This window comes from Orcinus orca, chromosome 3 (genome assembly GCF_937001465.1).
Source record: "Orcinus orca chromosome 3, mOrcOrc1.1, whole genome shotgun sequence".
NCBI lineage: Eukaryota > Metazoa > Chordata > Mammalia > Artiodactyla > Delphinidae > Orcinus > Orcinus orca.
In genome coordinates this window covers 84,034,579-84,061,779 of record NC_064561.1, presented here as the reverse complement: position 1 = coordinate 84,061,779, position 27,201 = coordinate 84,034,579, and the positions used below count along the sequence as shown (strand labels likewise).

At 43.2% G+C, this 27,201-nt stretch overlaps 2 protein-coding genes and 2 long non-coding RNA genes across 7 annotated transcripts in view; 3 read left to right on the top strand and 1 right to left on the bottom strand.

Moving 5' to 3' along the window:
* Positions 1-2,621, top strand: part of SNX24 (sorting nexin 24) — a 162,834-nt gene extending 160,213 nt beyond the window's left edge. For both annotated transcript variants that reach the window (XM_033423726.2, XM_004267427.3), the window contains one exon: positions 1,081-2,621. In XM_033423726.2, the coding sequence (XP_033279617.1) occupies positions 1,081-1,148 (68 nt within the window). In that variant the 3' untranslated portion in view covers positions 1,149-2,621. The remainder of the gene's footprint in view (positions 1-1,080) is intronic.
* Positions 2,622-8,259: 5,638 nt separating this feature from the next.
* On the top strand, positions 8,260-13,440 carry LOC125963789 (uncharacterized). The gene is made up of 3 exons (XR_007476194.1): positions 8,260-8,391; positions 8,496-8,596; positions 13,363-13,440. It is a non-coding gene; the product is annotated as an uncharacterized LOC125963789 (long non-coding RNA).
* A 1,205-nt stretch (positions 13,441-14,645) lies between these two features.
* PPIC (peptidylprolyl isomerase C) lies at positions 14,646-27,107 on the bottom strand. Of its 2 annotated transcripts, none has more exons than XM_033423725.2 (5): positions 26,976-27,107; positions 20,531-20,644; positions 19,976-20,069; positions 16,942-17,126; positions 14,646-15,338 (listed from the first exon to the last, which is right to left on the bottom strand). In XM_033423725.2, exons 1-5 carry the CDS (start codon positions 27,090-27,092, stop codon positions 15,276-15,278), a joined length of 573 nt encoding a protein of 190 aa, XP_033279616.1. In that variant the 5' UTR covers positions 27,093-27,107; the 3' UTR covers positions 14,646-15,275. The 2 variants fall into 2 exon arrangements, with proteins under 2 accessions (XP_033279616.1, XP_004267474.1); XM_004267426.4 differs by having other exon boundaries at positions 14,646-15,294.
* On the top strand, positions 15,233-26,980 carry LOC117200546 (uncharacterized). Of its 2 annotated transcripts, XR_004482132.2 has the most exons (6): positions 15,233-15,354; positions 18,573-18,673; positions 19,465-19,610; positions 20,455-20,702; positions 24,203-24,523; positions 24,928-26,980. It is a non-coding gene; the product is annotated as an uncharacterized LOC117200546 (long non-coding RNA). The 2 variants fall into 2 exon arrangements; XR_004482131.2 differs by having other exon boundaries at positions 24,203-26,980.
* Positions 27,108-27,201: the final 94 nt, after the last annotated feature.

Genomic DNA, 27,201 nt, shown 5'->3' with positions numbered 1-27,201 from the left:
AGCCACAGTCATCTTTTCAAAACAATTCATTGCTGTCTCACTCTGCTTGAAATCCCTCAGTAGCTACTCACTGCTTTTCAGATAAAGCCAGAATTCCTGTCCATTCTTACCAGGCTTGAATTGCCCCCCTGCCCTTCAGCCACTCCACTTGCTACACTAGCCTCAGGCTCCTGCCTGCCACAGACTTTCCACCTGGTCAGAGCCCTCTCCTCCAAGAGCCTGATGAGGTCCAATCCCCTTGTAAGTGGTTTTATGTAGTAGGTACTCTGTAGAGGTTGAATTAATCAGTGAACATATTATTTGGAAGCTCAAAGTATTGGACCACTTAATTTCCATATACAATCACTATATTTATTTAAATCCTAGATATAATTATGTGCAGACTAAAGTTTATAAATGAAAATTCTGAACCGTGTGATAGATCGGTTCTCCTGTTCAACTTATCTGTTCATATTTTACCTGCTGTGATGACTAAACTGAGATACAACATAACATACACCTCTGAATTTCCTTTGCATTTCCTATAAAAATGTAGCTGATTTTTCAAGTTTGACAAGTGTGGCTTTTGTCAGGAATCTGCCCTTTTACGTTAGGAAGGCAGGCCCCTGTCCTCCTGCCCTCTAGAAGCTAGTATAATAGAACAAGCATACTCAAGACCACTTGGACTAAACGCCACTGTAAACCACAGCGGAAAAACTGCAGCAAAGTATTCCCAGTAGAAATCTTGGAATTCCTTCAAGTATATTGAGATTTTGTTAGAAATTGAATTGCCAGTGTAATCCATCTTCCTTGGGAGAAAACATTCAGATAAAGAGCTGGGGCCTAGCAGCATTAACCATTAGAACATCCCTTAAATCAATAAGCTACAAATCTGGCCGTGTATTCCTGCAGCGCCTGGTGGTACACTCACGTGGCTCGAGGCCGAAGCAGCATGACTGATGGCACATCCGAAACAAGGGCAAACTGTATGGTGATGCAGATCCCTGAGTTATGCCTAGGCCTTACCTTGTTTCGTTCTAGGAGATGCACGTGTGTTTTATTGATGTACGTAAGAAAAGCAGTTTTACTTTTGTTTTTCAGATTTTCCAAATGTGGTTATTGAAGGAGTTCTCCATGGGATATTTTACCCTCATCTACAGCCCAGGTAGAAATCCTCCATGGCTAGAAGAAGCTGAAGCAAGTTTCGAAGTCGTAGTCAAGGAAATCGATACCTACCAAATTAACCTAAACTCTATGACATGATGGCTCTCGCTAGTGGTAAAATTCACAGCGGCAGCTTAATTCAGAGCAGGGACATTTCCATTAGAATGGTGCTTTTAAAAATAGAAACCGAACCAGGGCGGTGCTGAGGTTAAGGCCAAGTGTTTAAGAAGTAGAATGTAGCTGCCAATTTAGAAACCCAGGAAAAGAAAGCTAAAGAAGATCTTTGGGAGCTCCGAGTGTAGCAAAACAGTTACTCTCTGCTTCAGTCACACCATTTGCTAATTGAAAATCTTATCCCGAATCATAGTGAGACTGATCAACTTTGGTAGCTGTTTTGTTCAGATTTCATGACACACTAATCTTTTCATCATGAGATTTTTCTCAGCCAGTGATGGGTAACATTCTGAAGTGCTGGCACCAGGAGAGCGTCACAGAAACACACTGTGCCAAATGTGAGGAAGGAACTAAACTGGGAATGAAATTATACTGACAATATTAGGGCATTTTTAAAATCATGGCATTTTAATTTACATTACAGTGGGGCTGCGTCATATCCAGGGGTTAGCTTCTAATGTCGGCACATAAGAGAAAATGGGGTCCCAAGATTATCCTTGAAAGCCCTTTAGAATGGTACCATATTGGAAGTCTCCATCCACGGCAGCCAGTTTTTCCTCCAGTGTTGGAAGAGGTAACTGTTTCTTCCGTTGAAGACCAATTGAAGTTGTTGGTGTTTAGGGGCTATTTTGTAGGAAAAAACACATAACTTTAAACACTAGAATGATACTTAGCCTTGCAAGATGCTTGCCCTCTAAGAGACAGATATGAACTTACAGTGACTGAGGGAACACCAGACTGACAACACTCATCTTGGTTTACTTGAGGGCATCCACTCATTGAATAGGTGGTATGTAATTGCCAGATTGATTGTTATTTTCCTTATTCCTTATCGTTTCCTTTTCACTGATCTCATGTACTGAATTAAATGTGTTTATGATATAACTCCACTGTACATCTTACAGGCATTCACATTTTGAGTAGTAAAGGATAAAAGCATATATGCAGCCTGTATATATGTGCCACATTTGGACATGTCCTTGAAAACCAGTTAATAGCTAGCCTATTTATGGTTATTAGTTAATAAGCTTCTGTGTGGGAGAAAAATATTTAGATATAAAACTAATAATTAAATCATGGTTTTTGATTAGGATCTAAATATACAGGTTTAAAGCTTGCTGCAGACTCTTAGAGATTTATTTATGATAGATGTGTTACTACATGCTGGAAATAAGCAAGAACTAAATAATCAAGTGTCATCAACCAAAAATGACTGAATAGTCAAGTGTTGGAGATATTTTTTAAATGTTTTTGTTATTAGCTATTTTGAGTTAAATAAAAATGAAGAACAAGAAGTGTTTGGATATGTCTTGTACTGCCAGGATTTTATTGGAAACATATAAATTGTGTCTTGTCTCTTTATACACACACACACACACACACACACACACACACACACACACACACACCTTCTCACATATTCATATAGACATTTACTTCTAATCTGACAAGGTAACTGTTAAATTACCTCATCTATTAAGCCAATAGGTACTCATTAAGTAGTTGATTTACCAAGATAGTGAGGGTTTTTTAAAAAAATAAAGCCCAAGCATCTTTGGTAGCACACTATCAAGAACTTTGGTGGCACTACTACTCTTTTTTGAGAATTGAATTTTTTTTTTTAGTGATGACTTTCTAATTTTTATTTAAATGTTTAATATTCCATTTCAGTTCCATTGCAGGAAATAGAAACCACAGTAGGTATTTTAAGCAGAATGGAATAATAAGAAGCAGTGCTTACAGAATCTTTTGGAAGGATGAGGGGAATGAACTCCTGGTGGGTCTCTAGGCATGACTTCCAGAATGCTCCAGCAATTTCCAATACCCGCCTGCCAGGGGAGCTACAGCCTCTGTCTTTAGCAGGAATTCAGGGAGCTGGGAGGCTGCTACTGAAGGTATTGAAGTCAAAAACAGCACATGTAGCTTCGATCCAGGGATCAGCACGTAGGATCAGGAGGTAACTTACTACCATAACTACCTCATGGCAGCACCCAGGCAGCTGGTGACTGGGCACTAGAACAAAGTGTTCAGCTGTCACCACCTATACCACAGTTGCCTCTCAACGCCCATGACTTTGCTTGTCAGCAACCGCAGCCTAAAGCAGCAGGAAGATGGCATTCACCCACTTCCATCTTTTACAGCTCATGAAAGCACATGCAATTGGCAGAACCTTATTCTTGATCCCCAGCTTCAAGGGAGTCTGGGAAGGAGTTGGAACTTTCTGGTGTCAGCACCTCAGAAATGCACATTGGAAAGAGGATGGAATATATTTCCACAGTCAAAATTTTAATAAAAACATATGAAAGGATATATAAAAAGAAAAGTCTTCTCCCATCCTGTCTCCTAGATTCCCAGTTCCCCTCCCAGAGACAACCACTGTTCTTGGTTTACATGTATACTTCCAGAGAGATTTCATCCACATGCAAGCAAATAATGTATATTTACTGTACATATATTCCGTTTCCCCTTTTTTTATGACACATGGATATTTCAAAGCATGGATTCATAGCCAATAAAGAAGTAGAGTAGAGGGAAGAAAACAGAATAAAGAAGAGGAAAAGAAATCCTCTTAACCACTTAAGCCAGGATATGGGGACAGCCCTCACACTCCCTTATCCCCCGGTTCTTGGATTTGATGGTTTGCCTGGGGCTGATATCAGAATGTCCCCCAGTTGCTGTTGTATGCAGAGTCTTTCTCAGGCCTAACCTCCATCACCTGGCAAATTTGCATATGGCAGCCCCGGTGTCCATTCTCCTGGTGTCCTCCTCCTCTCCCCAATTTCAAACAGTGGACCATGTATACAAATGGCACCAATAACACTGTGACTATCCCCACATGGTAAATTCTTCAGTCATTTCACTTTGAAAAGTATAGAAATCTCACAATCACAGTTTAGAAATAACAAATGGCTTTCATCTCATTTGTCAACTCTGATCAATTGATAATGGCTCATAAAGCACCCAGGTAAGGATTCTGACACACCGATTTGAGTGGATACTATCCAAAGAAAGCAGAAAATAACAAGTGTTGACAAGGATGTGAAGACCTTGAAACCTTTATACATTGCTTTTTGGAAGTAAAATAGTGCAGCCTCTGTGGAAAATGGTATGGCAGTTCTTAAAAAAATTAAACATAAAATTACCACATGATTTAGCAATTCCACTTCTGGATATATACCCAAAAGAAGTGAAAGCAGGGACTCGAGCAGTTATTTCTACACCCAAGTTTTTGCCAGCATTATTCACAACCAAAAGGTGGAAGCAACCCAAGTGTCCACTGATGGATAAATGGCTAAAATGTGGTCTATACATACAGTGGATTATTCAGCCTTAAAAAGGAAGGAAACTCTGACACCTGCTACAACATGGATAAATCTTGAAGACATTATGCCAAGTGAAATAAGCCAGTCACAAAAGGATGACTACTGTATGATTCCACTTATTTGAGGTACCTGAAATAGTCGAACTCATGGAAACAGAAAATAGAGTGGTGGTTGCCAGGGGCTTGGGGGAGGGGAAAATGGGGAATTAGCGTTCAGTGGGTTTCAGCTGGGGAAGATGAGAAAGTTCTGAAGATGGATGGTGATGGTTGCACAACAGTGTGAGTGTACTTAATGCCTCTGAACTAGACACGTAAAAAATGGTAAATTTTATGTCATGTAATTTTACTACAATTTTTTTAAAAAGCTTTTTTAAGAAAAGGATATTGAGTGAATACAGGCTCAGTGAGTAAGAGTATAGCAACCAATTAGTGATATTTGTCTAGGGTGCAGGAGGAGTTTGGGCAGACATACCAGGTGCTATTCTTGTATCCCTGACAACCTCTGAGATTCTAAACCAATAGTTCTAAACCAGAGATGTGCATCAGAATCACCTAAAACTCTGAATCAATAAATCTGGGCTGGGGTCTGTCCTTGGGTACTAAGAGAAACTTCTCAGTTGATTCTGATACACACATAGGTTAGGAACCACTGTTTGAGGGATGTGAGAGATGGTTTATGAACTCCCCTTCTTTGGTGGTTATTGGCTTTCCTACCTCCTGCAGAATCTACTATGAAAAGAACAGCAGCTCAACTCTCAGAGTATTGCATGTGGCCATGGGGAGGAGGGACTTGTCTTAGTCCATTCTGGCTGCTGTAACAAAAATACCATAGACTGGGTGGCTTACAAACAACAAACATTTATTCCTCACTGTTCTGGAGTCTGGGAATTGCAAGATCAGGGCACTGGCACATTTGGTGTCTGGTAAGGGGCTCTCTTTTTCACTGTGTCCTCACATGGCGGGAAAGGCACCAGGGATCTCTATGGGGCCTCTGTCATAAGGGCACTACTCCCTAATCACCTCCCAAAGGCTCCACCCCCAAACATCATCACATAGGAGATTAGTTTTCACCATATGAATTAGGAGGGGGTGGGGGGAGCAGACACAAACAGTCTATAGCAGGACTCTTTGAAGAAGCAGCAAGGATGACAGACAAGTTTGGGTAGTGGTTTCAATAGACACCCTATGTGAATATGTATTCATTTACTCATCCACTCATTCAGTGAAATGCATTTGAGATTTCTTGCTGCACTAAGGCATGGTGTTAGTTATCTAAAAATAGAGGGCTTCCCTGGTGGTGCAGTGGTTAAGAATCTGCCTGCCAATGCAGGGGACACGGGTTCGAGCCCTGGTCTGGGAAGATCCCACATGCCGCAGAGCAACTAAGCCCGTGCGCCACAACTACTGAGCCTGTGCTCTAGAGCCCGCGAGCCACAACTACTGATGCCCGCATGCCACTACTACTGAAGCCTGTGCACCTAGAGCCCATGCTCTGCAACAGGAGAAGCCACAGCAATGAGAAGCCCTCACTGCAACAAAGAGTAGCCCCCACTTGCCGCAACTAGAGAAAGCCCACGCGCAGCAACGAAGACCCCATGCAGCCAAAAATAATTAATAAATTTATTTTTTTAAATAAATAAAGAATATAGACAAAATCCTTGTTTTCTGGAATTTTTGGCCATTTACTAGGGAATGTCTTTCCATTTAACTGAATTGGATGTAGAGTTCAGTGATTAGGACTATCTTCTCCAGTCTCTACTCAGCTTCAAAGCAATCACTTTCATCTTGGCTTTGTTTTGGTTTTCATCCTTGATGATAATTATAGATTTTGAATTCAGCAGCAGAAACCCAGGGAAGTAGCAGACACTAACTCAAAACAGAAAATACTGCAACATTTATGTTTTCTGTCCATACAGAAGCAGAGTGACGGTCTGGATTGGTGATGAGGGTGAAGAGGTATTTATTTTTGTGTGAGGGGGAGGAGGGTACATTGAAATGTTAAGCCTTTGAAGTACATGTAATTGACTGTAGAAAATTTTGTTTTATATTCTCAGAGTATAGTTGTAAATCTGACCCATACAATGTGAAACACTTTCTGCCTTCTTCTACTCTAACATCAGCCATGGCGCCATCAACAGTGTCTCCAGCCCTGATATTCTCTTCACTTAGATGCTGTTACGTAGTGAGCTCCTCTGGGCGCCACATGTGGTGAGACTAAGGCCATTATAACTGGACAAAGCTTTTACAAACCTTTATAGAAGAAGAAAGCAAAGATCGGGAGTGACTAATAAGTAGCTAACATGATAAAGCACTAATTTGGGCTAAGTTCTATCCACAGATTATCCCATTGAAGCCTCACAACATCTTTCTGAGGTATGTATTCTTATTTTTTCCCCTCTACAGTGAAAAAAATGAAAGTAGAAAGGCAAGATAGCTTGACTAAGGCCACCAGTTAGTAAAGGGGATCAGGATTTGCACTGTTGATCCACACAGTTCAGGCTAAGCTAATCCGCCCCACCCCTGCCCCCGTCAGCCTCACGTTAGAACTGTTTGTATTTATGTGCATTTTTGAACAACACGTGAATACTCAGGTCGGAAAGAACTAGTATTGGGACAATTGCTCATCTTTCTACACTACATTATAAATCAGAGTGCTGTCCCATCTCCCTTGATTAAACCAAGCTCTGTGCTCTCAGCTGCAGCCTCCTCCCAGGTCTCTCTGCTTCCACTTGTACTCTAGTCCATCCTCCACATGAGAGCCAGAGCCATCTTTTTAACATGTCCGTCAAATCATGTCACTGTTGCTCAAAATTATCCAGTGGCTTCCATCCCCACTTAAAATCTAAACTCCTGCCACCCTCTCCCAAGTTCCTCGCCCTCCTCTTCCTGGTATTTATCTCACTGGCGACATTGGTCTTTCTCTTCCCAGGACTTGCCAAATTTGGTTCTCACTTAAGCCCTTTGAACCTGCTGGTCTCTGCCTGAAATACCCTTCTCACCTCTCATCAGAAGACTGGCCCACTCTCACATCAACTTAGATGTCCCCTCGTCCAAGAGCCCCTCCACGTCACCCAATCTTATGTGGCACCCCAACTCTCGCTCTGCCCCATTATTCTATCATAGCACAATTGTATTCTGTCATAGCAGTTACCACCGTCTGTAGTATTCTGTTGATTTGTTTAAGGTCTTTCTCCCCCTCCAAAGAGCATGAGCTCCCTGAGGGCAGGGGCAGCTAACGACTTGTTTATCCTGTTTCTCAGTGGGGGTGGGGAGGTGCGGGAGTAGATCCCAGAATCGCTGCTGAAGGAGTGGGTGGCCTGCAGCCTGTGTTCCCATCAGCCAGCTCAGAGCTGGCTACACACTTCACAGCAGGGCCTTCAGAAACGTTTGCGGAGTGAACGACCTTGCAATCAGGGTTTACTAACATCTTCCCAGATTTGCGTAATGATTCGTTACCTCCTGATTGTTCTAAAACAGTGGTTTTCTAAAGTTTGCTCACCAGTTTGATACACAGAATGGTGATGGTTTGAATGATTTCTTAAACGTCTATCCTTTACAAATGAGTTACTAAGCTAATTCAGTGGTTTAAAAAACATGGTTTTGTGACATCTCAGGGCAGTGGTTTTCAAAGTTGGAACCTTGGACCAAGGTGATGGTTCAGCATCACCCAAGAACTTGTTAGAAGTACACATTCTCGGGCTCTGCCCCAGACACTCGGAGAATGGGACCCAGAAATCTAACAAGCCTTCCAGGTGATTCTGATGCACAATAAAGTTTGAGAACCGCAACCCTTCATGTCGCACATTTTAAAAATATTTTAACTTTTTTAATTAAAAAAAACCCTCACTACTTCTAGGAGGAGCGGGCACAAAATCAAACAATGCCAGATGGTTACTGCAGAAGGCTGATAATACCTTTAAGACACCAGCCCATCAGAAACTCAACAAAACCAATAAGGTATTTTAAATGAAATAAGAGGTATCTTACCCATAGAAATTATCTTCTTTTGCATAAGCTTTTATATCTGGTATCATGGTAATTTTTTTTCATCACAGAAGGCATCATGGTGTCATTCTAAATCATTGATACCTTTAAATGTGAATCTGAGTAAACTAGAATCCTTGACTTCATGGAACTTACAGAATAATGTGATATTAGATGGATAAATATGCCCCCAAATGTCATTATAAAATGTGTTACATGCTATAAAGGAAAAATAAGGAGGTTTACTTATGTGCAGGGAAGATACGTAACTTAGGTTTGGGCAGGTCAAGAACCTTCTCTGAGGTAGTGACACTGAAGTAGAGACAAAGGATGTTGGAGGAATTAACTGGCAAGAATGGGGGAAGGGAGAGGGTGTCACAGAGACATCAGAAGGTTTCAAAGCCCAACCAAGGAGAGAGCTTCAGTCAGGGTCCCCAAGGAAACGGATGAGTGTAGAGGATAGTGGAGGGCTGGGGCTGGATCCCACAGGGCCCTCCTTGGGACATGGCATTCAAGGCTTATAGCCTATGTGCAATGGGAAACAATTCACTGGTTTTACACAGGAGGGATTTGATCTGTTATTATTTTATTTTATTTGGCTTTATTGAGGTATAATTGACAAATAATGATTTATTTTATTTGTTTATACCCATTTATATTTCTTTACCAGGCATGAAATTTATATTTCATTACCAGGCATGAAATTTTTAAAAACATGAATTAAAAAAAAGTCCTCCAAACAGCTCCCAGTGTCTGCAGCTGCATAGAAGCAGACTAGGTGCAACACTGACTGACCAGCAGAAGGAAGCTAAGCTAGATTTTTCTCATTGTGGTGACAGATTTATGCTGCTGAACTATTTCTAACTTCGTGCCTTGCTCACGAGAGTCAGGAATACGCTCCGTAGCCAGGAACAAAGCCAAGCACAGAGAGCAAACCTGTGACTTTGACCACAAAGGGCATCATGTTATTACCTAACTGGGTTTGCACGTGGTGGAGCCATGTGACTGTGCAGTTTTCTCACTGAACCACATAAATTGCCCAACAAATGAGGATTCAAGTGTAAAGGTTTCCAAGGTGGATACCATGACTTCCGCAGTACTTAAGACTCGAGAGAGAGTGGTTTCTCATCACTTCTCGGGTCAAATCCACACTGCTCAGCTCAGGGCTGGGCCTCACCGACTGCCAGCAGCTTGGCACGCTCATGACCAAGGTGTGTCACCCAAGCCAGCTGCCACTCACCACGGACACTGCCACTGAAGGCTCACCACCACTTGGGGCTTTTCTTCTACTGTTTGACACCCACATCATTTTTGCCAGTCTACTTCTATCATGCCCTTCTAACCTCAACTCAGAAAATAAAGAGGGAAAGTTTATTTTTTTTGAAAAAGGTAACAGTCTTTGAAAAAGGGTAGAAAGAGTCAAAAGACAAATGCCAATGTTTAACAATATTTCTAGTCCTGAGAGAGTTTAAATCCCTCATAGTATAATTGTAGGTGGGTTATTTTTGGTTACCGATTCTGAACATACTTATTGAGCATCAGTTATGTGTGAAACACTGTCTCAGGGGGAGATGAGTATGATCTAATCCTTGGCCGAGAGCAAATTCCAGTCCAAGGAGGAGACAGGAGACACCCAGGAAGCAAGCAGTTAGAACACGGTGTGAGGAAGTTTCCAGTGAAGGCTCCTCGAGGTAGGGATCCCAGGTACTGAGTCCTGAAGAATGGCAGGGAGCAGATAGGGTGGCAGGGGCTCAGTAGGCAGAGAGAGCAGCTTGTACAGGCTTGGAGGCAAGTCAGAAGTCCTTAGGTCTTTCTAAGAGACGTGTACTTCCAGGACAGCAGGGATAAATCAAGTCTTGACTTTCTCTGCTCCAGGCTGACCAGTTCTTACTCCTCTCCTCAAGACAGTCTGTCCCAGTGTAGGTCTTGGTGTCCAGAAGAGGCACAGGCAGGAGACCTGTGTTTTGTGTCCAGGTTGGAAGAAAAAGGTTCAGGTTTTCAAACTGAGATATCTATCCAAATGACAGGACATAATATTTACCACCTAGGACAGATGGTGACCGTAGTTTTAATAGCACTTTAAAGGCCCAGTGTGCTTCAGGAAGAAAGTCCTTCACACCCTCTGAAAAAGTAATGGATGTGGAAACTTACATGACTCCTAATAAAACTTTAGAAGTAGGCAATAGAAGGGATATTGGCATGTTGAGTCCCTTCCAAATCCTCCAAATTTGTGACTCCCAAGCATTGTGATGAAACTAGTGATGGGCTTACAATTCCATTTATGGATTTTGTAATGCATTTTGTTTTGACTCTTGCTATGTGTCACATGGACTTCTTTTTCCCCCCAGATGGGACTTCTGTGACTAGTCACTCTAATTCTGCATCAGTGCCAGTTGTTTTTCCATCACTCTAGAATATCAGTAACACTAGCAAATCTCCAAGCAGGTGATGTATCACACCTGACACTTAGACTTGGCCAAAATCAAGTCCAAGAGATGAACTGCAGACAAGTAAAAGCCGTTATGTACTTAACAGCACCAAAATTTTCCATTACAAATACTGTTTTTACTTTTTCTTAAAAAAAAAAAAAGTGCTTTGAGGGGCTTTGAATTTCTAAGCCTTCGAGATCAAAGATTTCTTCAGCTGCCTGAATTATAGGAATTTTGAAAAACAAAAACAAATCCTTTTCCTGCTATAAAATCCTTGCCATATTTTTGTCTTTATGTAATTCAAAACAGCTGAACTAAAAATGAGGTTAATGAGTTCTAAAAACTCATCGGAAATGGAGTAGTCAATCATTTTGCAAGTGTCATTCTAATTAATCTGACCCAAGAATAAATTTTACTAAATTCTTATCTGATATTCCAGAAAATTGCTAAATAGCACTTGGAATTAAACAACTTGTGGCTAAGGATACCAAAATGTTTAAATTGTTTATTAAAGTGATTCAAGACTGAATTATAATAATGTGGGCATGGCGGTGGTAGCAGCCAGTGTAATTTTCCTGTGATTCCACACACACCCTTGGCTACGTTTGTGTCCTTTTAGCAGCATGATTGGCTAAATAGCGAGCTGTTTATTTCAAAAGCCTTTGCAGAAAACATAGACCTTGTTATAAAGCAATAGTTTATATGTAGTTATCAGTTTGCTGATGTTTTTAGTATACAGCCTGACCCTCAGGATAAACTGCTTTTAGCAGGGGGGTGACGTTAGCTCATAGATCATCTGGGATAACAGACACCCTGACAGTTTTCTACCTGTGCACTAGTGGTCTCAGAATTTCAGCACTTCCAAAATGAACCAATTTTTGCTTTATCACAAGAGAGATCTCATTATGTTCATACTCATGGAAAAGCTAGATGGCAAATATGGTAGAAAGTACATGTCCTTATGCATGGGGGCATAGCCGTGGCTTATGTGCTTTCTGACATTTGAGACTTAAGGCACTTTATATGTACGAGGACATTTGTTTCCAATTTCCTCCTGTGTTACCTTTAAAAAAAATTTTTAATAAGTTTTTTCCCAAGTATTGTATTATAAAGAAATACACTCTAGAGAAAAATTCGAAGACAAAAAGTAAAGAAAATATAAACATGAGTTTTAAAAATCCCACCATTTGCATTTGTTTTTATGTCAATCTACATTTTGTTGATTTTGCTTTATGAGAATGTATTTACATAATTGAGATCGTGCTGCATACAGAATTTCTACTTTTTTCTTTATAACACGGTACTCTTAAGTTTTGTAGCATCAGTCTTAATGAATGCATACTACTCCTTTATACCATTTTGGGACAGTCAAGTTGCTTCCAGTATTTTGCAATCATAAACAATTCTGCAGTTCACATCTTTATACGTAAAACTTTTCCAATATTGCTGTATTAGACAAAGACTTTAGGCTGTAAGTCACAAGAAATCAATTCACCCTGGCTTAGGCAAAAGAGGAACTGTATTAGCTTGGGTAATTAAAAAGCTAGGGGTAGAGATTGGCTTCAGGCATGGCTAGACTTAGGGGCTCAGCAGTGTCTTCAGGAATCCATCTTCCATCTCCTGGACCAGCTTCCCTTTGTGCTGATTTCATTCTCACGCCTGCTCCTTTACCTCTTCCCATAAGAAACAGCAGCTCTGTCCTAGCATTTCTCCCAGCAGAACTCCCACAGTTGAAGCTCACTAATATGACTGGGGTCAAACATGTAACTCTGAGCCTGTCACTGGGGCCAGGACAAGGGAATGTTCCGACTGGCCTATAGGACCCCCTGCTCCCTTTCCCACCTCTCCCATCTGACTCCTCCACTGCCCTCACTCTGCACACCTGGACCCTTTGCTGTTTCTTGAGCCCACCAGTCTGCCCTTCATCCGGGGCCACTACTCTTGTCCCCTCTGCCTTGCTCACTCTTCCCCCAATGTCCCCATGGTTTGCTGCCCTCTCACTTCCTTCAGGCCCTACTCAGGGACTGCCCTGATCCCCTCTTCACTCTCTAGTCTCTCTCCCTGTTTCTCTTTGTGGACTTATGACTACCTGATGTTCTGTTATATATTCACGTGGTATATGTGCGAATTATTTGTCTCCTTCCACGGGAACCACGAGGGCTGGCAGTTTCGTTTGCAGCTCTCTCCAGCATCTAGTATTTATCAAGTGAGTTAATGAATGAGTTTGCCAGGCCAGGCATGTACCCATCTGTAGGGTCAGCCCACCCTAGGGATAAGAGGTGTCTGAAAGGATGGTGTGATTCCTCAAAGAAAACAGGTGGCCATCTCCGGACCAAGGGGGACGGGTTGCCAGACCGTCCACAGCATTGTCACGCTTTCAAGTTCAGATCACCGTCTACAGCAAAGTCCCAGGAGTGGGATTCCACAGGATACGAATGTTTTGAGTTTCCTGGTATGTACTTCAACCCCCTATAAAACTCCTCCTCGTAGTAGACAAAATAGTCTTACATGCAGATCATATCATGCCCCCCCACAACTTAAACCCGATAGCTCCCCACTGTACTGGGAATAAAAGAAGAGCTCTGCCCTGGCACCCCAGGCCCCAAATGCTCCATTATCAGCCTTACTCTCTGACCTCTCAGGCTGCAGCACACTGGCTTTCTCTTCTGCCCTGGAATCCACACATTCCACCTCAGGACCCTCGTGTTATCTCTCCCCTCTCTGCCTGGAAGGCCTGGATCACAGATCTGGCCTGACAGCCGCCTCTTCTCTCTCCTCAGAGCTCAGCTCAAATGTCCCTCCATGAGACCACCCAAACAGCGCCCCTCTCCCTCACCCACACCTGGGCCTTTCCAGCAAACCTGGTGTGTTTTCTTTACAGTGTCAACACCCTTTTATTTGTTACCTCATTTATTCTGTCTTCATCACTAGAATGTAAGTTCCATGATGCCTTTTTCTCGCTGTCCGCTGCTGTATTCCCCAAACTCAAAAACTGGTACCTGGCATATCAAAGGCCTTTAATGAAGTTTTTTGCAAAAAAATAACAAAATGCTCTTCAGGAGGACTGCAGCAATTAACACCCCTATCAGCAGTAAGAATGCTCATTTCACCTCATCTCTCATTGAAGCGGTTTTCTTAGAATACAGCTCAAGAGATGTAATTTTGGGGAGAAGCAATGGGGCCGTTTAACAACGACCACTCCCATTTGAACAGAGATCAGGCACATTCTGGTACAGCCAGGTATGTTACAACAAGGCCCCACCAATAAGATTTTACTTTCCCATCTAGTTTAAGTACAGCCCGAATCTTCATCCCCACTATGTAAGTGGAGAAAGACTCCTTTTTGTTGCAGCTGGACTCAAGGGAAATTTCTAAACATGTTACACCGAGTAAAAATTAGTGAATAATCAGATCAAGTATTTGGGATATGAGTGGGCATCCTTTCTGTGCATTCCCATCCCAAATTACCCAGCTGTGCTAATATTTTGACTTATAGAACCTTCGCTAATCTTTCATTATTAACATAAAATGCATATATTTTGTATATTTTGTTTTAAAGCACTTCAGGTTAAAAGAAAGTCTTGCAAAAATAATTGATCCACATAAAAAGTATTTAATATAGAGAATACCACAGCACCTTTCATTAGGTAAAAGTCCCTGTGACATATATCAGATAATACTAATCAAATCTCCCTTTACCTGAAAAGAATTTCTGTTTGAATACAAAGTAATAAACTTCTTGTTCCCATCTTTTTTCAGACAAAGCTTCAGCATCACTGAATCTGGGGGTCACAATTAATCCAGCAAAGAAATGATTGTGTTCTTCAAAAGAAAACAGCCAATACAAAGTTTTCTAATTTAAAAACAGCACCATTGGAGGAAACGGATAGGTCTTTTAAGTGCAAAGTCCCTCAACAAGTGATTTACCAAAATTCATGCTAACTAAACTTTGAGTGGTTGCTTTCTATAACCTTCCTGTGATCTGGGGTAGAAAACAGAATAAAGTTAAAAAACAAAGCAAAACAGTAACTTTTAAGAATCAACACACAGACACACACACACACACACACCCCCCTGGCAGAGTGTGTTCTTCTTTGTTTTCTGCCAATTGTATCACCAGTCAGCGACCTCTACCACAAAGGGCGTTTTCACATCTATCTTGCCACTGTTGATGATGGAGCAGTTGGTGAGTGGACGGTCATGCCCATCAGTTGCCTGCAGTTCTATGGAGTGGACCACTGTCTGGTGAGAGAAAAGTAGACCCATGGATCACTTCTGACCAGCAACTGTGGTGATCAAGAGGTAAAATCAATGTGAAGTCTGAAAGCCCTAGTGGGAAATAAGTTGTTTTTGCTTTTTCTATAATTACAAAAACCATGCAAGATAACTATGGAAAATTTAGTCAGGAAATTTATATATAACAGAATAAAATTTACCCACTAGCTTGCTAATCAGCATATTTGTGTATTTCCTCTCTTCTTTTTATTAGCATTTTATATTCTAAAAAAATTAGATATTTTTGCAAACATCTAGTGCTAATAGAAAGTATTTCTATTCACTTGTTACAACCCAACTTAAGAGTTAATGTGGAGTTTGAGACAATTTCAGCTCCACTCTATAAGAGGTCTAGGCATAAGAAAATGAGCCAGAAAGCAGATCTAGTAGTGGAGCTAGTTTTGGGTTTGTCCATTTTAAAGCCGACCCCAGCCAGTAATCTACAGGTTGAGTCTGACACTAATGTAACCCCAACCCCACAGTCGTGTAAAAGGCCCCTTTCTCTACTCCGGAAGGCTTCACAAGCTCATGGACTAATTTATGTCACATACTGGGCCAGGACTAGGCAAGTGGACTTCTGATGAGTTTCCCAAACAGCGTTGAGACAAAAATAGCAACAAAGTCTCTGAGCGCTTTGGACATGGTGTCAGCTAATCCAGTCTCTGGCTGACTTAGGTTAATTTAAGATAAACGACCAGCATTCTAATAATATCAATAATATATATTTCTAAATAGATTGTGTGTGTGGGTTCATATGTGCACACGTGTACCTAAAGCAGCAGCTACACATCCAAATTACCTGTGGCACTTTAAAAACTGCTTATTTAATGGTTAAAATGGAAATTTCTATGTTGTGTACATTTTACCACAATTTTTTAACACGCTTATTCGCGGGCCCACCTCTGGAGGCTCAGGGGTTTTAAAAATAAACCACATGGGGCTCAGGGCTTTTAAAAATATTTTATTTTGAATTGTGGTAAGAAACACATAACATAAAATTTGCCGTCTTATCCATTTCTAAGTGTACAGTTCATTAGTTTAAGCATATTCACACTATTGTGCAACTAAACTTCAGAACTTTTTCATCTTATAAAACTGAAGATCTATAGAGATACCCACTGAAACGAGCTCCCGATTTCCTCATCCCCCCAGCCCCTGGCAACCACCATCCTGCTTTATGTTCCCATGTATTTGACTACATTAGATACCTCATTTGAATGGACTCATACAGCCTTTTTGTGACTGGCTTGTTTTCTTTAACATTCCAAAGGTTTATTCATGTTGTAGCATGTGACAGGATCTCCTTCCTTTTTAAGGCTGAATAATATTTCATTGTATGTACATATGGGATTTTATCTGGTTACTTTAAAAAGAGTTTCCACTTATTTCAAGTGTGAGATGAATTAAGTACTCAACTTCTCCCTGTCAAGTCCCCAGCTTCTGCCCCAATGCTCCTAACAATTAAAAATACCACACCATATATAATTTATTCACCTTTGAAGAGGCCAGTCAGCATATAATTATGGCTCTCTAACAAGCACGTTTGGAGATTAAATCACTAAGAGTACTCTCATTATAAATCTTTGAATGAGAAAAAATAATACATCAAGTTACCATTCCATCAATGACTTTTCCAAATACCACATGTTTGCCATCCAACCAGGTGGGCTTGGTCAAGGTGATAAAGAACTGAGAGCCATTGGTGTCAGGCCCAGCATTGGCCATGCTGACCCACCCAATGCCATAATGCTTCAGTTTGAAGTTCTCATCTGGAAATGTCTCACCATAAATGCTTATACCTGAGTGAGACAAAACAAAAAGGGGAGAGACAACAGATGTTCTATGAAAGTAAATTCTTCAAAGGGGAATATAAGGTTTGAGTAGATTGGTTAATAGAACCCTGTAGGAGGTGGGGATGGGGAAAAGATGGTCAAATATAAGGAGAAATAAAGCAGAGGATAAAATTAACGGGGACTTCCCTGGAGGTCCAGTAGTTAAGATCCCATGCTTCCACTGCAGGGGGCATGGGTTAGATCCCTGGCTGGGGAACTAGGATCCTGCATGCCACGCAGCACAGCCAAAAAAATTAAAAAAAAAAAAATTAGCTCCTTAAGGAAACAGGGCATCAGGGACCAAAACAAATAAACAAAAGCCTTAAGTATGACACAAGATGGAAGGATGCCCTCTGGCCTCAAACCAAGACCCAAACCCTGAACAAGCAAGTCAGTGATTTCACTCTGAAACGAGAAGGAACTGAAGGGCAGGATGACATTGTGAAGCCCAATGGAAAGGTGGATAAGCGAACCTAGTGGCTCCACCTCTGTCCTGAGGTTCAGGTCACTTGCCCTGGATCACTCCTACCTCTGCAGCCAACCAGAGTACAATACGCACTTAATATACACCCTTAGTAAATTCTCACAACAATCCTGTAGAATAGGTTTTCTCATTTCCATTTTGAATGGGAAACAGAGGTTATCAAACTTGAAAACAGCAGAGTAGAACTTGACCTTCTGGCTCTAACTCTGGTTCCCTAAGCATGAAGAGCCTCAGCACTGAGAAGAGCGCAAGCCTGGAAGTCATTAGGCTTGATGACTTCAGGGCTCATCAGGATACAGAGGATCACAGCAACTGAGAGCACCCAGGGAGCCAACCTTGGACGGAAGAACCAAAGGCAGGCATGGGGGCTGGAGATCAAGCACAGCAGCAGGGAGAGCAGAACACATTTTTCCTATAAAACAACAGTACAGACCATGAAAAGTATCTGCTCCATCCCCTAACACCCTGAGTGACTGTCACACCCACCTCCTCCGCTGCAGGGCTCCTTATCCATTGGTGGCCAGCCTTAAAGTCCTGGCTCAGTTAGCTCTTGTGTCATCTCCTTTCTTACTATGCAGTACTTGTGAAGGACCAGGCAAAAATTCTACTTCCTTAAGACTTGGGTCTCACATAAGGCGTTTTTCTTCATTTATATACAACCAAAACTTCTTCACAGCTAATGTAGTTAACTTTTAAAACACAATATCTACAAAGTGTTGCAGTAGAGGAATTAGTAAGGACATTCTGTGAATCCTAATTATTTTCCTTCTTAAGGTTTACATCTTGCAATATATGGCTTTTGAATGAATAACTAGATATTTTAACAACTTCACTCCTTTGTAATTGTCTTATTTTATACTTATCTGAGTAATTAATACAATATTTAATAATTTAAGGAAACCTGACTTTTTTTTTTTTTTTTTTTGTAGACTAGATCAAATATAATTCATCTTACCCAGAAAAAAAAAATCCTGGCTCAGTTAGAAGGACCAGAAGTGGATACCAAAGGCAAGCCATTTATAGCTGGTTGGTAAGTGACATATGAGGTGGGCTGGTAGCAAAGTTTAAATGATTCAAAAGGTCCTATCTACAAATCTCATGTGAACCCATACACACACACAGAGCAGGGAAAGCAGAGAGAGAGAGGGACACAGAAAAGAGGACACAGTAGAACTCCATCACCATTCTTGCTGGGCCCCAGGCAGGGCGGTGGGGTGCCAGTCCTGAGGGGACCCGTACTGGAGCTGCAGGCTTTTCCCCTGAGACCCAGCTCTGCAGCAGCTGGGGTTGCTACCCTGAGCATCCTCACCAACCCCATGAAACCAAGTAACCTGAACATGTTCCTGTGCTCCATTCTACATTCCCATACCCGGCAGCATTTCTGCAGGGACTAAAAGTAATCCTCCTGAAGTGTCTGGCAAATCCAAACATTTAATGGCAGCCATTTTGTTATTTAAAAAATTGCAATAAACATAAAATTAACAATAGTGCTTGAAAATGGCTTGTTTCTTGAAAAAGTTAGCAATTTAATATCCACCAAAACCAGTATTTGCTGAATTAAAAATCTTAAACCTGAAGTAAATTTAAATTCTGTGTGGTTATATACTGTGTGTGTGTTCAGGAATTCACTACATTTCTGGGGAAAAATAGTCCAGGGAGCTGGGTAGCTGGAATCCTCAATGAGAAACAATAAGCTCAGAGATACTTAAACTCTATAAATTGAATTATTTGTACTTTATAGAATTCTAACTTTGTTGATAAAAATTAATGTATACTGTAATTTTGACAAGTTGTCTATTAATTTTTTTATTGTTGAAAAAGCTGACAATTAAAATGAAAGAATTTTGAAAGAAGGAGGTACATTCACCTATAATCCTGCCACCTAAATACCAGCCTCGTCATTCTGGCGTGATGTCCCCAGACCCCCTCCACCAACGTGCACATCTGTAGCTGGCTGCCACCCCAGGGTACAGTTTTTCAGTCTACGTTTCCTTGCTATGACAGACATCTTTCTGTATTGCTACATACCCGAAGTCTAGGATTTTAAGCACTGCAAAACAGCCTACTAAATGAATATACCTCCACTATGGAAAGATAATGAACACCAAAGCAATACTGTTACAAATTAGGAGCCCTCACTCATTCACACCTACCAAGATTTTGTTAGATACGGCACCCCCACCCCAACTCAATCCTTCTTGAAAAATTAGTCTGGCTGTCTTTATGACTTTGTTCCTTAAATCTGGGAATTCAATATGCTGGGTAAATACATCATCTTAATCTTAGGTTTCACCTGGGTAAGCAGGAAAGGAAAAATGTTAGACAACATTACCGCCAGTGCCATCTCCACTGGTGAAGTCTCCTCCTTGAATCATGAAATCTTTGATGACGCGATGAAATTTGCTTCCTCTATATCCATATCCTTTCTAAAGAGATTATGTCAATTGAATACACAAGTAGATATAACCCATACTGTAAGATAAACCCCAGTGTTTATCTGGAAATGACAAAATGAGAAAATTACACAAAATATCTACAGAACTAGATTAGGTGCCTGCAATAATTTACTGATAGAAATTTATCATTAGCTGACTGAAAAGTAAACACATAAACTATAGAGGTAAAGTATTAACCTGCACAAGTAAAAAGAGAGAAGTCTGCATTTTCACTTGATGACTGTTTCCTGTCAGTTTCTAGAACCCTGAGGAAACTGAGGGCTTGAAGAATAGCGATTTTCTAGGAAAATAAAGTAAAATATTGTTAGATGTCTCAAGTTCATCTCATCTACTAATTTAATACTTATTTTCCCAGAATACATCTTTACGTTTGGCTTAAAAGAAGGAAGATCTACTTCTGCCCAGTTAAAGGGAATAAAACTGAGACATACCTCTCCTGTTGCCAGAGCGATAAAATTTTCCACAGTCTTGGGCACAACTTTTCCAAAGAGGCCAATCACAATTCTGCCAACATCTTTATCTCCAATCCTCACATCAAAGAAGACCTGCGTGTGGTTGAAAGGCAGAGCAGAAGGTTATAATGTGAAAAAGCCACAATACAAGGTAAGGGAACATGATAATCTGAGAACGGATCCCCATGCAAGGGCCCTCCTTTATAAAGGAGCACGAAGGAGCTATTTTATGAAGGAGCATGATATAAATTAAAGGAGCTCTGAAACCATCTTGTGGGTGCATTTCACTCACAAATATTCATTCACCAAACAGTTACGGAGCACCACCTCTAGGCCAGGCACTGTACTAGAAACTGGGTTTAAAGTTGGACTCAATACTGTCAGAGTCAGCCAGTAATGTCTTCAAGAATTCCTCTCCCCTCCACAATCCAGACCAGCACTGCTCTGGCCTCCCGTTTCCTAGCTCTGCGGACACGGGTTAGAGTGGAGACTGTTGGTCTCCTGAGAGGTAATGCTCTCCAGTCTTGGCAGGAGGGAAAAAAATGGTGAGGAGAGAAACAGTCTAACCATCCAGATTTATTTTTTCGTAACTTCGAGCAGTGCTAAATTCCCAATGAGTTCTCAGTAGACATCTGCTGTCAAGGGGACCGTGAAAGATTATCACAACACACAACACTCCTCCAGAAGGCCTGCCACTCACGTCCAGACACACTAAGGCACCAGGGCCACAGCTGCACCCAAAATACAACAAACATTACACTCAGGTCCTGACAGAACCATTTACCCTGTAAACTCAGACACCAGATTCAGTCATCATGTCCCCAAAGCTGCACATGTACAATGTGTCCTTACTCTGTCACAACAGTTTAGAACAGAAAAGAGCAAGCACACATCCAGAAATGAGTCACTTTTTTTTTTGCAGATAAACTTTAAAAGCTCTCTTGGACTTTTTTTTAACTGTTTCATCTGAAATGAAATTACATACATCTTGCTTCACAAATCACTGTGTTGAGATGATTCTGAGATAGAATGCTTGAAAAGGCCATGGAGTCAAAGGGCGTTCTATTAGCGAGTTTAGATTATACGAACCAATGTACTGTTTGAATGGGTAAAAAAGACATGCAAGAGATGGCTTTAAAAAATATAAGAAGGATTGTCAAAGACAAAAGATATCGTACAGTTTAGAAAAATCACGAAGTAAAGACTGTCAAGCTTTAGTTCAAGACAAGAGCTTCTGTCAATACGTCAGGACGTCTGTCACAGGATGATGTGGTATTTTGCAATTTTACATGGCCAAAGCAGCAAAGACTTTATTATTATTTATATGGTAAAACTTCATAGAATGCACAGAAGACAGTGCCCTTGAGAATGGGCAGTGCAGTGGAGTAGGACAATTCAGGAAGCTGCATTAACACCCACAGGAGCCCAGCATGCAGAGCTGGGGTCAAAGAGAAGCAGGTTCTCCAAAGGGATTTGTGAACCAAGGAGTAAATTCAACAACAGGCAATAATGAAGCAGCACTGGGACAAGAATTGGGTATGTAATTGTAAAGAAGCACCCTATAAGACACTAGAAAAGCCTATCAGACTTTTAAAATAAAGAAGAGGAAATAAAGCCTGTGAACACTTCAACAGCAAAGAGAAACAAATATGGGAGGGCAGCATAAGAAGATGAAGCAAAAGTGTCTGTCACCCAGCATAACTCTTCAGTAAAAATCTTATTTTCTTACACGCAGCCTAGCACACATATTAATATGATTTTTTTCCCAAACCACAGCATCCTTCAACTTCATGCGTGATGGCAAGAAAATATAGCAGAGTTTCCCTAACTCTAATGGAAATGATGAAATCAAATCTTATTGTCAACAAGTACTTGTCAAAGATCCATGCAGAAGGCAGCGTGAGGGTACAAGCTACTGGAGGGAGTCCCTGTCCTAAGGGAGCTTATGTAAACAGGCCAAGTAAACGAACAACCATAGCACAAGGCCCCAGGTTACAAATGACCCAAGAACACTGTACACCCCCTGTTCTGGAGGAATGTTAAGGCTGAAGGAAGGCATCCTGGCAAAGGTGTGATGGGAGGCAGGCCTGGAAGGAGGGGAGCAGCCTCCAGGGACAAGGATGGGCAGTTCTTTCTGGGACCAAAGCACTGAGTCAGGAAAAGTGATCCATGTGCAGAGAAGCAACACAGCCCTTCTGACCGCAACCGGCTGGGAAGGGAGACTCTCACCAGTTCCAGAGGCAAAGGAAGGATGCCAGCTAAGAGATCCAGCTTTTATTAGGCAACACTAGGAGCATGAAAGACAAAATTTCAGTTTGAGGCTGCGTTCACTTGGACTGCGATTTATGATGAATATGGCTCTGTCTAGGCAGGGAACCCTTAAGGGGTAGAAATGGTGTTTTTAGATACCCAGTGCTCTGCAGTGTCAGCTCACGCAGGTACTCAAAAAATCCTAAATAGTTCAATGCCAGTTGATACTAAATGAGGACCAGGGCGCACACACACCTAGACAGAGGGTGAAGGTGGGCCCGGGGTGGCTGCCAGGCAAACCCTCTCACCCTGATATCGTCTGTGACTTCGCTGCGTGTCCTTGGGAACAGGCCCCGTGCTAGACAAGGGGTGGGGCTGCAAAGTCCCTACCCTCCTGGAGCTTACCGTCCCACAGAAGAGAAAGCATATAGATACTCGCTATAATATAATGGGAAGTCAGGTTTCACGAGAAGATATGTACAGATAAAATGTCATGGTTAGAGTGATGATTATCTGTGGAGATCTGGGCAGGCTTCCTGGAAAAGGTGGCACTTGAATTCCATGTTGCACTTCAAGAGCTGGCCCCTCAGTCACTCCTTTTTTCCCTTGAGGCTGCCCTTGAAAGTCATTTGAAAATTACGGGGGGACTTCCCTGGTGGTGCAGTGGTTAAGAATCCTCCTGCCAACACAGGGGACATGGGTTCGAGCCCTGGTCCGGGAAGATCCCACATGCCGCGGAGCAACTAAGTCCGTGCGTCACTGAGCCTGTGCTCTAGAGCCCGCGAGCCACGACTACTGAGCCCATGTGCCACAACTATGGAAGCCCACGTGCCTAGAGTCTGTGCTCCACAACAAGAGAAGCCACTGCAATGAGAAGCCCGCACACTGTAACGAAGAGTAGCCCCTGCTCGCTGCAACTAGAGAAAGCCCACACGCAGCGACGAAGACCCAACGCAGCCAAAAATAAATAAGTAAATAAATTTATTTTTTTTTTAAATTACAGGGCACTGGAGGTGGGGAGAGACAGGGGAAGAGGCAAGAGGCACTCACATAGCCTGGCCCAAACCCTGTAGGGTTAATCCTGCTTCCATTTCCAAAGTAACTGGGGAAGACACCAAGGACACGAGCTGTGAGGTCCAGGAAACTGTCCTCAAACCAGCTCCAGCACTAACTGGCCATGGGACCTTGGGCAGCTCTGAGCTCCTGTTTGTCATCTGTACCCAGATGGTGATTTCTCTCAGGGCTGCACTGCCACAGGAGGATTAATAACATAACACAAATAACACTAACAATTGACCTCTTTAATCAGGAACTTCAATCAGGGCTAAGCATTTTACATGCTTTATCACATCTAATATGCAAAACCCTGCAGGTAGGTATTATTTCTCTTTCCACTTACAGAGGAAATAGAAATGGAACAGAGGAGGAGCCTCAGACATTAGGTAACTTGTTGTTACCCCAGCTGAAGCCTCTTGGCCACTCCAAGAGCTGCGGGAGGTGCCAGCAGAGTGTGACACGAGTGCAGCTGGAAAGATGGCAGCAGTATTTTCTACAGTCTCGGTGTCTGACCCTGCACAGAGCCCATGGCATCTGCTGGAAAGTGCAGGGCTGCAAACACTAATGCGGTGGATTTTGAGACCAGTGAGCTGGAGCCCAAACCTGAGGCTCCACGGATGGGCAGGAGGCTGAGGTGTCCAGCTGGCCGCAGGATTCATGGACAAGGTGAGTGCCATTAAAGGGCCCTGGGGGGAATAGCACTTCACACCTCTCATTTACAGATTCCTGTTTTTAAACAAAATCAGAGGAAAAGGTAAAGACTGCTGGGGAAAACAATAAACTAGAGTGATGGCCAATTAATCTACTTTTCCACACTCAGAGAAATCATTTTTTAATGTTTCCACTTTCCAATAGATTAGTTGTTTTAAAATGTCCACTGAAAAAGTAATTCAACAGAGTTGAAACTGTGGAAGGACATGCCTACACAGTTTTTAGAACGTAATGACAAATGGGGTGGGAAAAAAGGAGATAGATTGAGTGACTGTTCCAAAAGTAGAGTCCTGAAAACTCCCTCAGTGACAGCACCCTGGACTTGGGGCTAAGATGCCCCAACTCTTCCCCTCTTGCAGCCACCAGCTTCCTCCCCTCTCCTCGAGGTTCCCAACCGCAGCTCCACACTCCCAGAGACTGTGATTACTGATTACTTGCTCTGGGGTAGTCTCTGCACTGGTAGGTCTAAAAGCTTCCCAGGTAAGCCTGTTCCCAAATACTATAGGTGATGTTCTCACAGTAACAAATTATTCGTTGCATATCTGAAATTCACATCTCACTGGGCATCCTGTATTTCATCTGACAGTCCTACTCCCTTTCTCCCACCCTTATCTAAACAGTCAGCAAGTCCTGTTAGTTACACTTCAAAAGTCGATTTCTAGTCCCTCCCTGGCTCCCCATTTCCACCATTACCCCCCCTAATCCAAGCCACCACCATCCAGATTCTGACCTGGAGCCCTGAAGACCTCCCAGTTCACTCTCCACTGAACAACCACAGTAATTGTTTAAAAGCATATATGAGATCATGTCAGTCCCATGCTTAAAACCATTCAGCAGCTATAACTGCACTTAGAATAAGACCTCAAATTATGAGAATAATTGCCTTAAAACCCATACTCCAAACTGTGGCCCGGAAGGCACTACCTGATCTTGCTGCTGCTCACCCAGAACCTCATCTCAAGCCACTACCCCTCTCATCCCTGGGCTGAAGCCACACCATCCCTTCTCCATCCTCTGAACATACTTTTCTGTCTGGAGGCCTTGCATATGCAGTTCCCTTTGCCTCCTAAGTCTTTGCCAGGCTTTTTTTTTTTTTCTTACCCTTTAGGTATTTTTAAATGTCACCCAATCTATTTCCGGGTTTATTTCCTTCATCATTTCAACTTCATCAATTTTATGTTTAAGGCTTATTCCATGAGACCCAAATAGTATCTGCAGATTGAAAGAACACCCCCCCACTTCCCCCCCTTCAGCTATGTGGCTTTGTATAAGCCGTTTCCCAAAGCTAGATAAGCCCCAAAGATCAAGGGGCTGGGAGGAGAATCAGTGCTCAAAGCCAGCAAGCTCATTTTATCACCGCACATACTCCGCAGCACGGCCTTTCTGTTCCCTCTTAGGCTACGTCAGATGTTGGGCTGAACCTCCCCCGCCCCTTGTCCTCCCCCCTCCTCGGGTGGGGTGTGTGGTAGAGGATTTAAGCATCCAACAGTATCATTTCTACTGGCAGACACCGGACCGATTGTTAAGACCACCTGCAGCTGCCCCCTCCTTCCAGATTCCAAGACACCCCTGCCACTGGGTTTTCTAGAAGTGGTCATCAAGGGCCCCAAATCATCCCCTCCCTCCCTCCCTCTATCTCTCCCTGCACCCTCCCATTATCCTCTAACGTTGGCTAAATATGGTGGGGAAAGACCTGAAGCTGTAAAGACCCAGTCTATGGCAGATGTCCCCCCACCCCACCCCCCAATCGTGATCAAAAGGGTGGCCTCAGTTATACTGGAGCCGCCTGTGCCTTGCTAGCACCGTCCCCAAGCCCTGGGGTCCACCCACCAGCCGCCAGAGTCTGAAAAGCGCACCTCTCCCTCCCCGGGGAGGACGGTCGTTCCTAAATACAGGAAAAGGAGGATAGCCCTTGGTTTCAGCAAGGCCACGTAATGCCTGCCCCGACCCCACCGCGACAGGGGCTGGACCTGGGATCTGCCAGGTCAGGTGACACCCGCGGCGGGCGGCCCAGCTGCAACCCCTCCGCTCGCAACGCGTCTCCTCCGCCAGTCCCCGTCCCTCCCGCATTCTTCCTGCTTCTATTCCCTAGTCCCCGCCAAGGCGAAGGAAGTACTCGGCGGTCTCCTTCCTGAAGAAAGGGCCCGCCGGTTCCGGAAGCTTCTCCCAACTCCCAGGCAAAGTTCAGACAGCCGGCGGCGGGGGCCCAGCGCCCCCACAGTCTCCCGGGAGAGCGCGGGCCCCCGCGCGCGGGCAGCCTCCTGCCACCTAGCCCCCCGGCCGCCTCCCGTCCTCTGCGCCCGGGAAGCTCCCTCCTCGCCGCCCCTGACCCTGAGGTTCCAGTCCCCAAAGCTCTCCCATCCCCTCGGCCAGCACGAGGGGAAACTGCTGCCCGCCGCCCAGTCACCTTGGCCGTCACCGAGGGGCCTCGCTTGCGGACGCCTGACGCTCCCGCAGGAGGTACGAGAGCGCTGAGCCCCACGCAAAGCACCAGAGGTAGCAGCAGCCGGGGACCCGGGCCCATCGTGAGGGGTGGCAGCGGGGGCAGCGCCTCGGGCGCAACCGCAGGCTCCGGTACCGCTGGTGGAACTCTCGGCAGGCTGCGCCTGCGCGCTCCCGGTTCGGGGCGGCGG

What these genes read in the sequence shown, in the direction of transcription:
- PPIC (XM_004267426.4), bottom strand. Translation starts at nt 27,092, where the DNA reads ATGGGCCCGGGTCCCCGGCTGCTGCTACCTCTGGTGCTTTGCGTGGGG. An exon ending in TCGCTCTGGCAACAGGAGAG is followed by an intron (nt 20,070 to 20,530) that starts GTATGTCTCAGT and finishes TAATCTCTTTAG; the next exon opens with AAAGGATATGGATATAGAGG. An exon ending in CAGTGGAGATGGCACTGGCG is followed by an intron (nt 17,127 to 19,975) that starts GTAATGTTGTCT and finishes TGTCTCACTCAG; the next exon opens with GTATAAGCATTTATGGTGAG.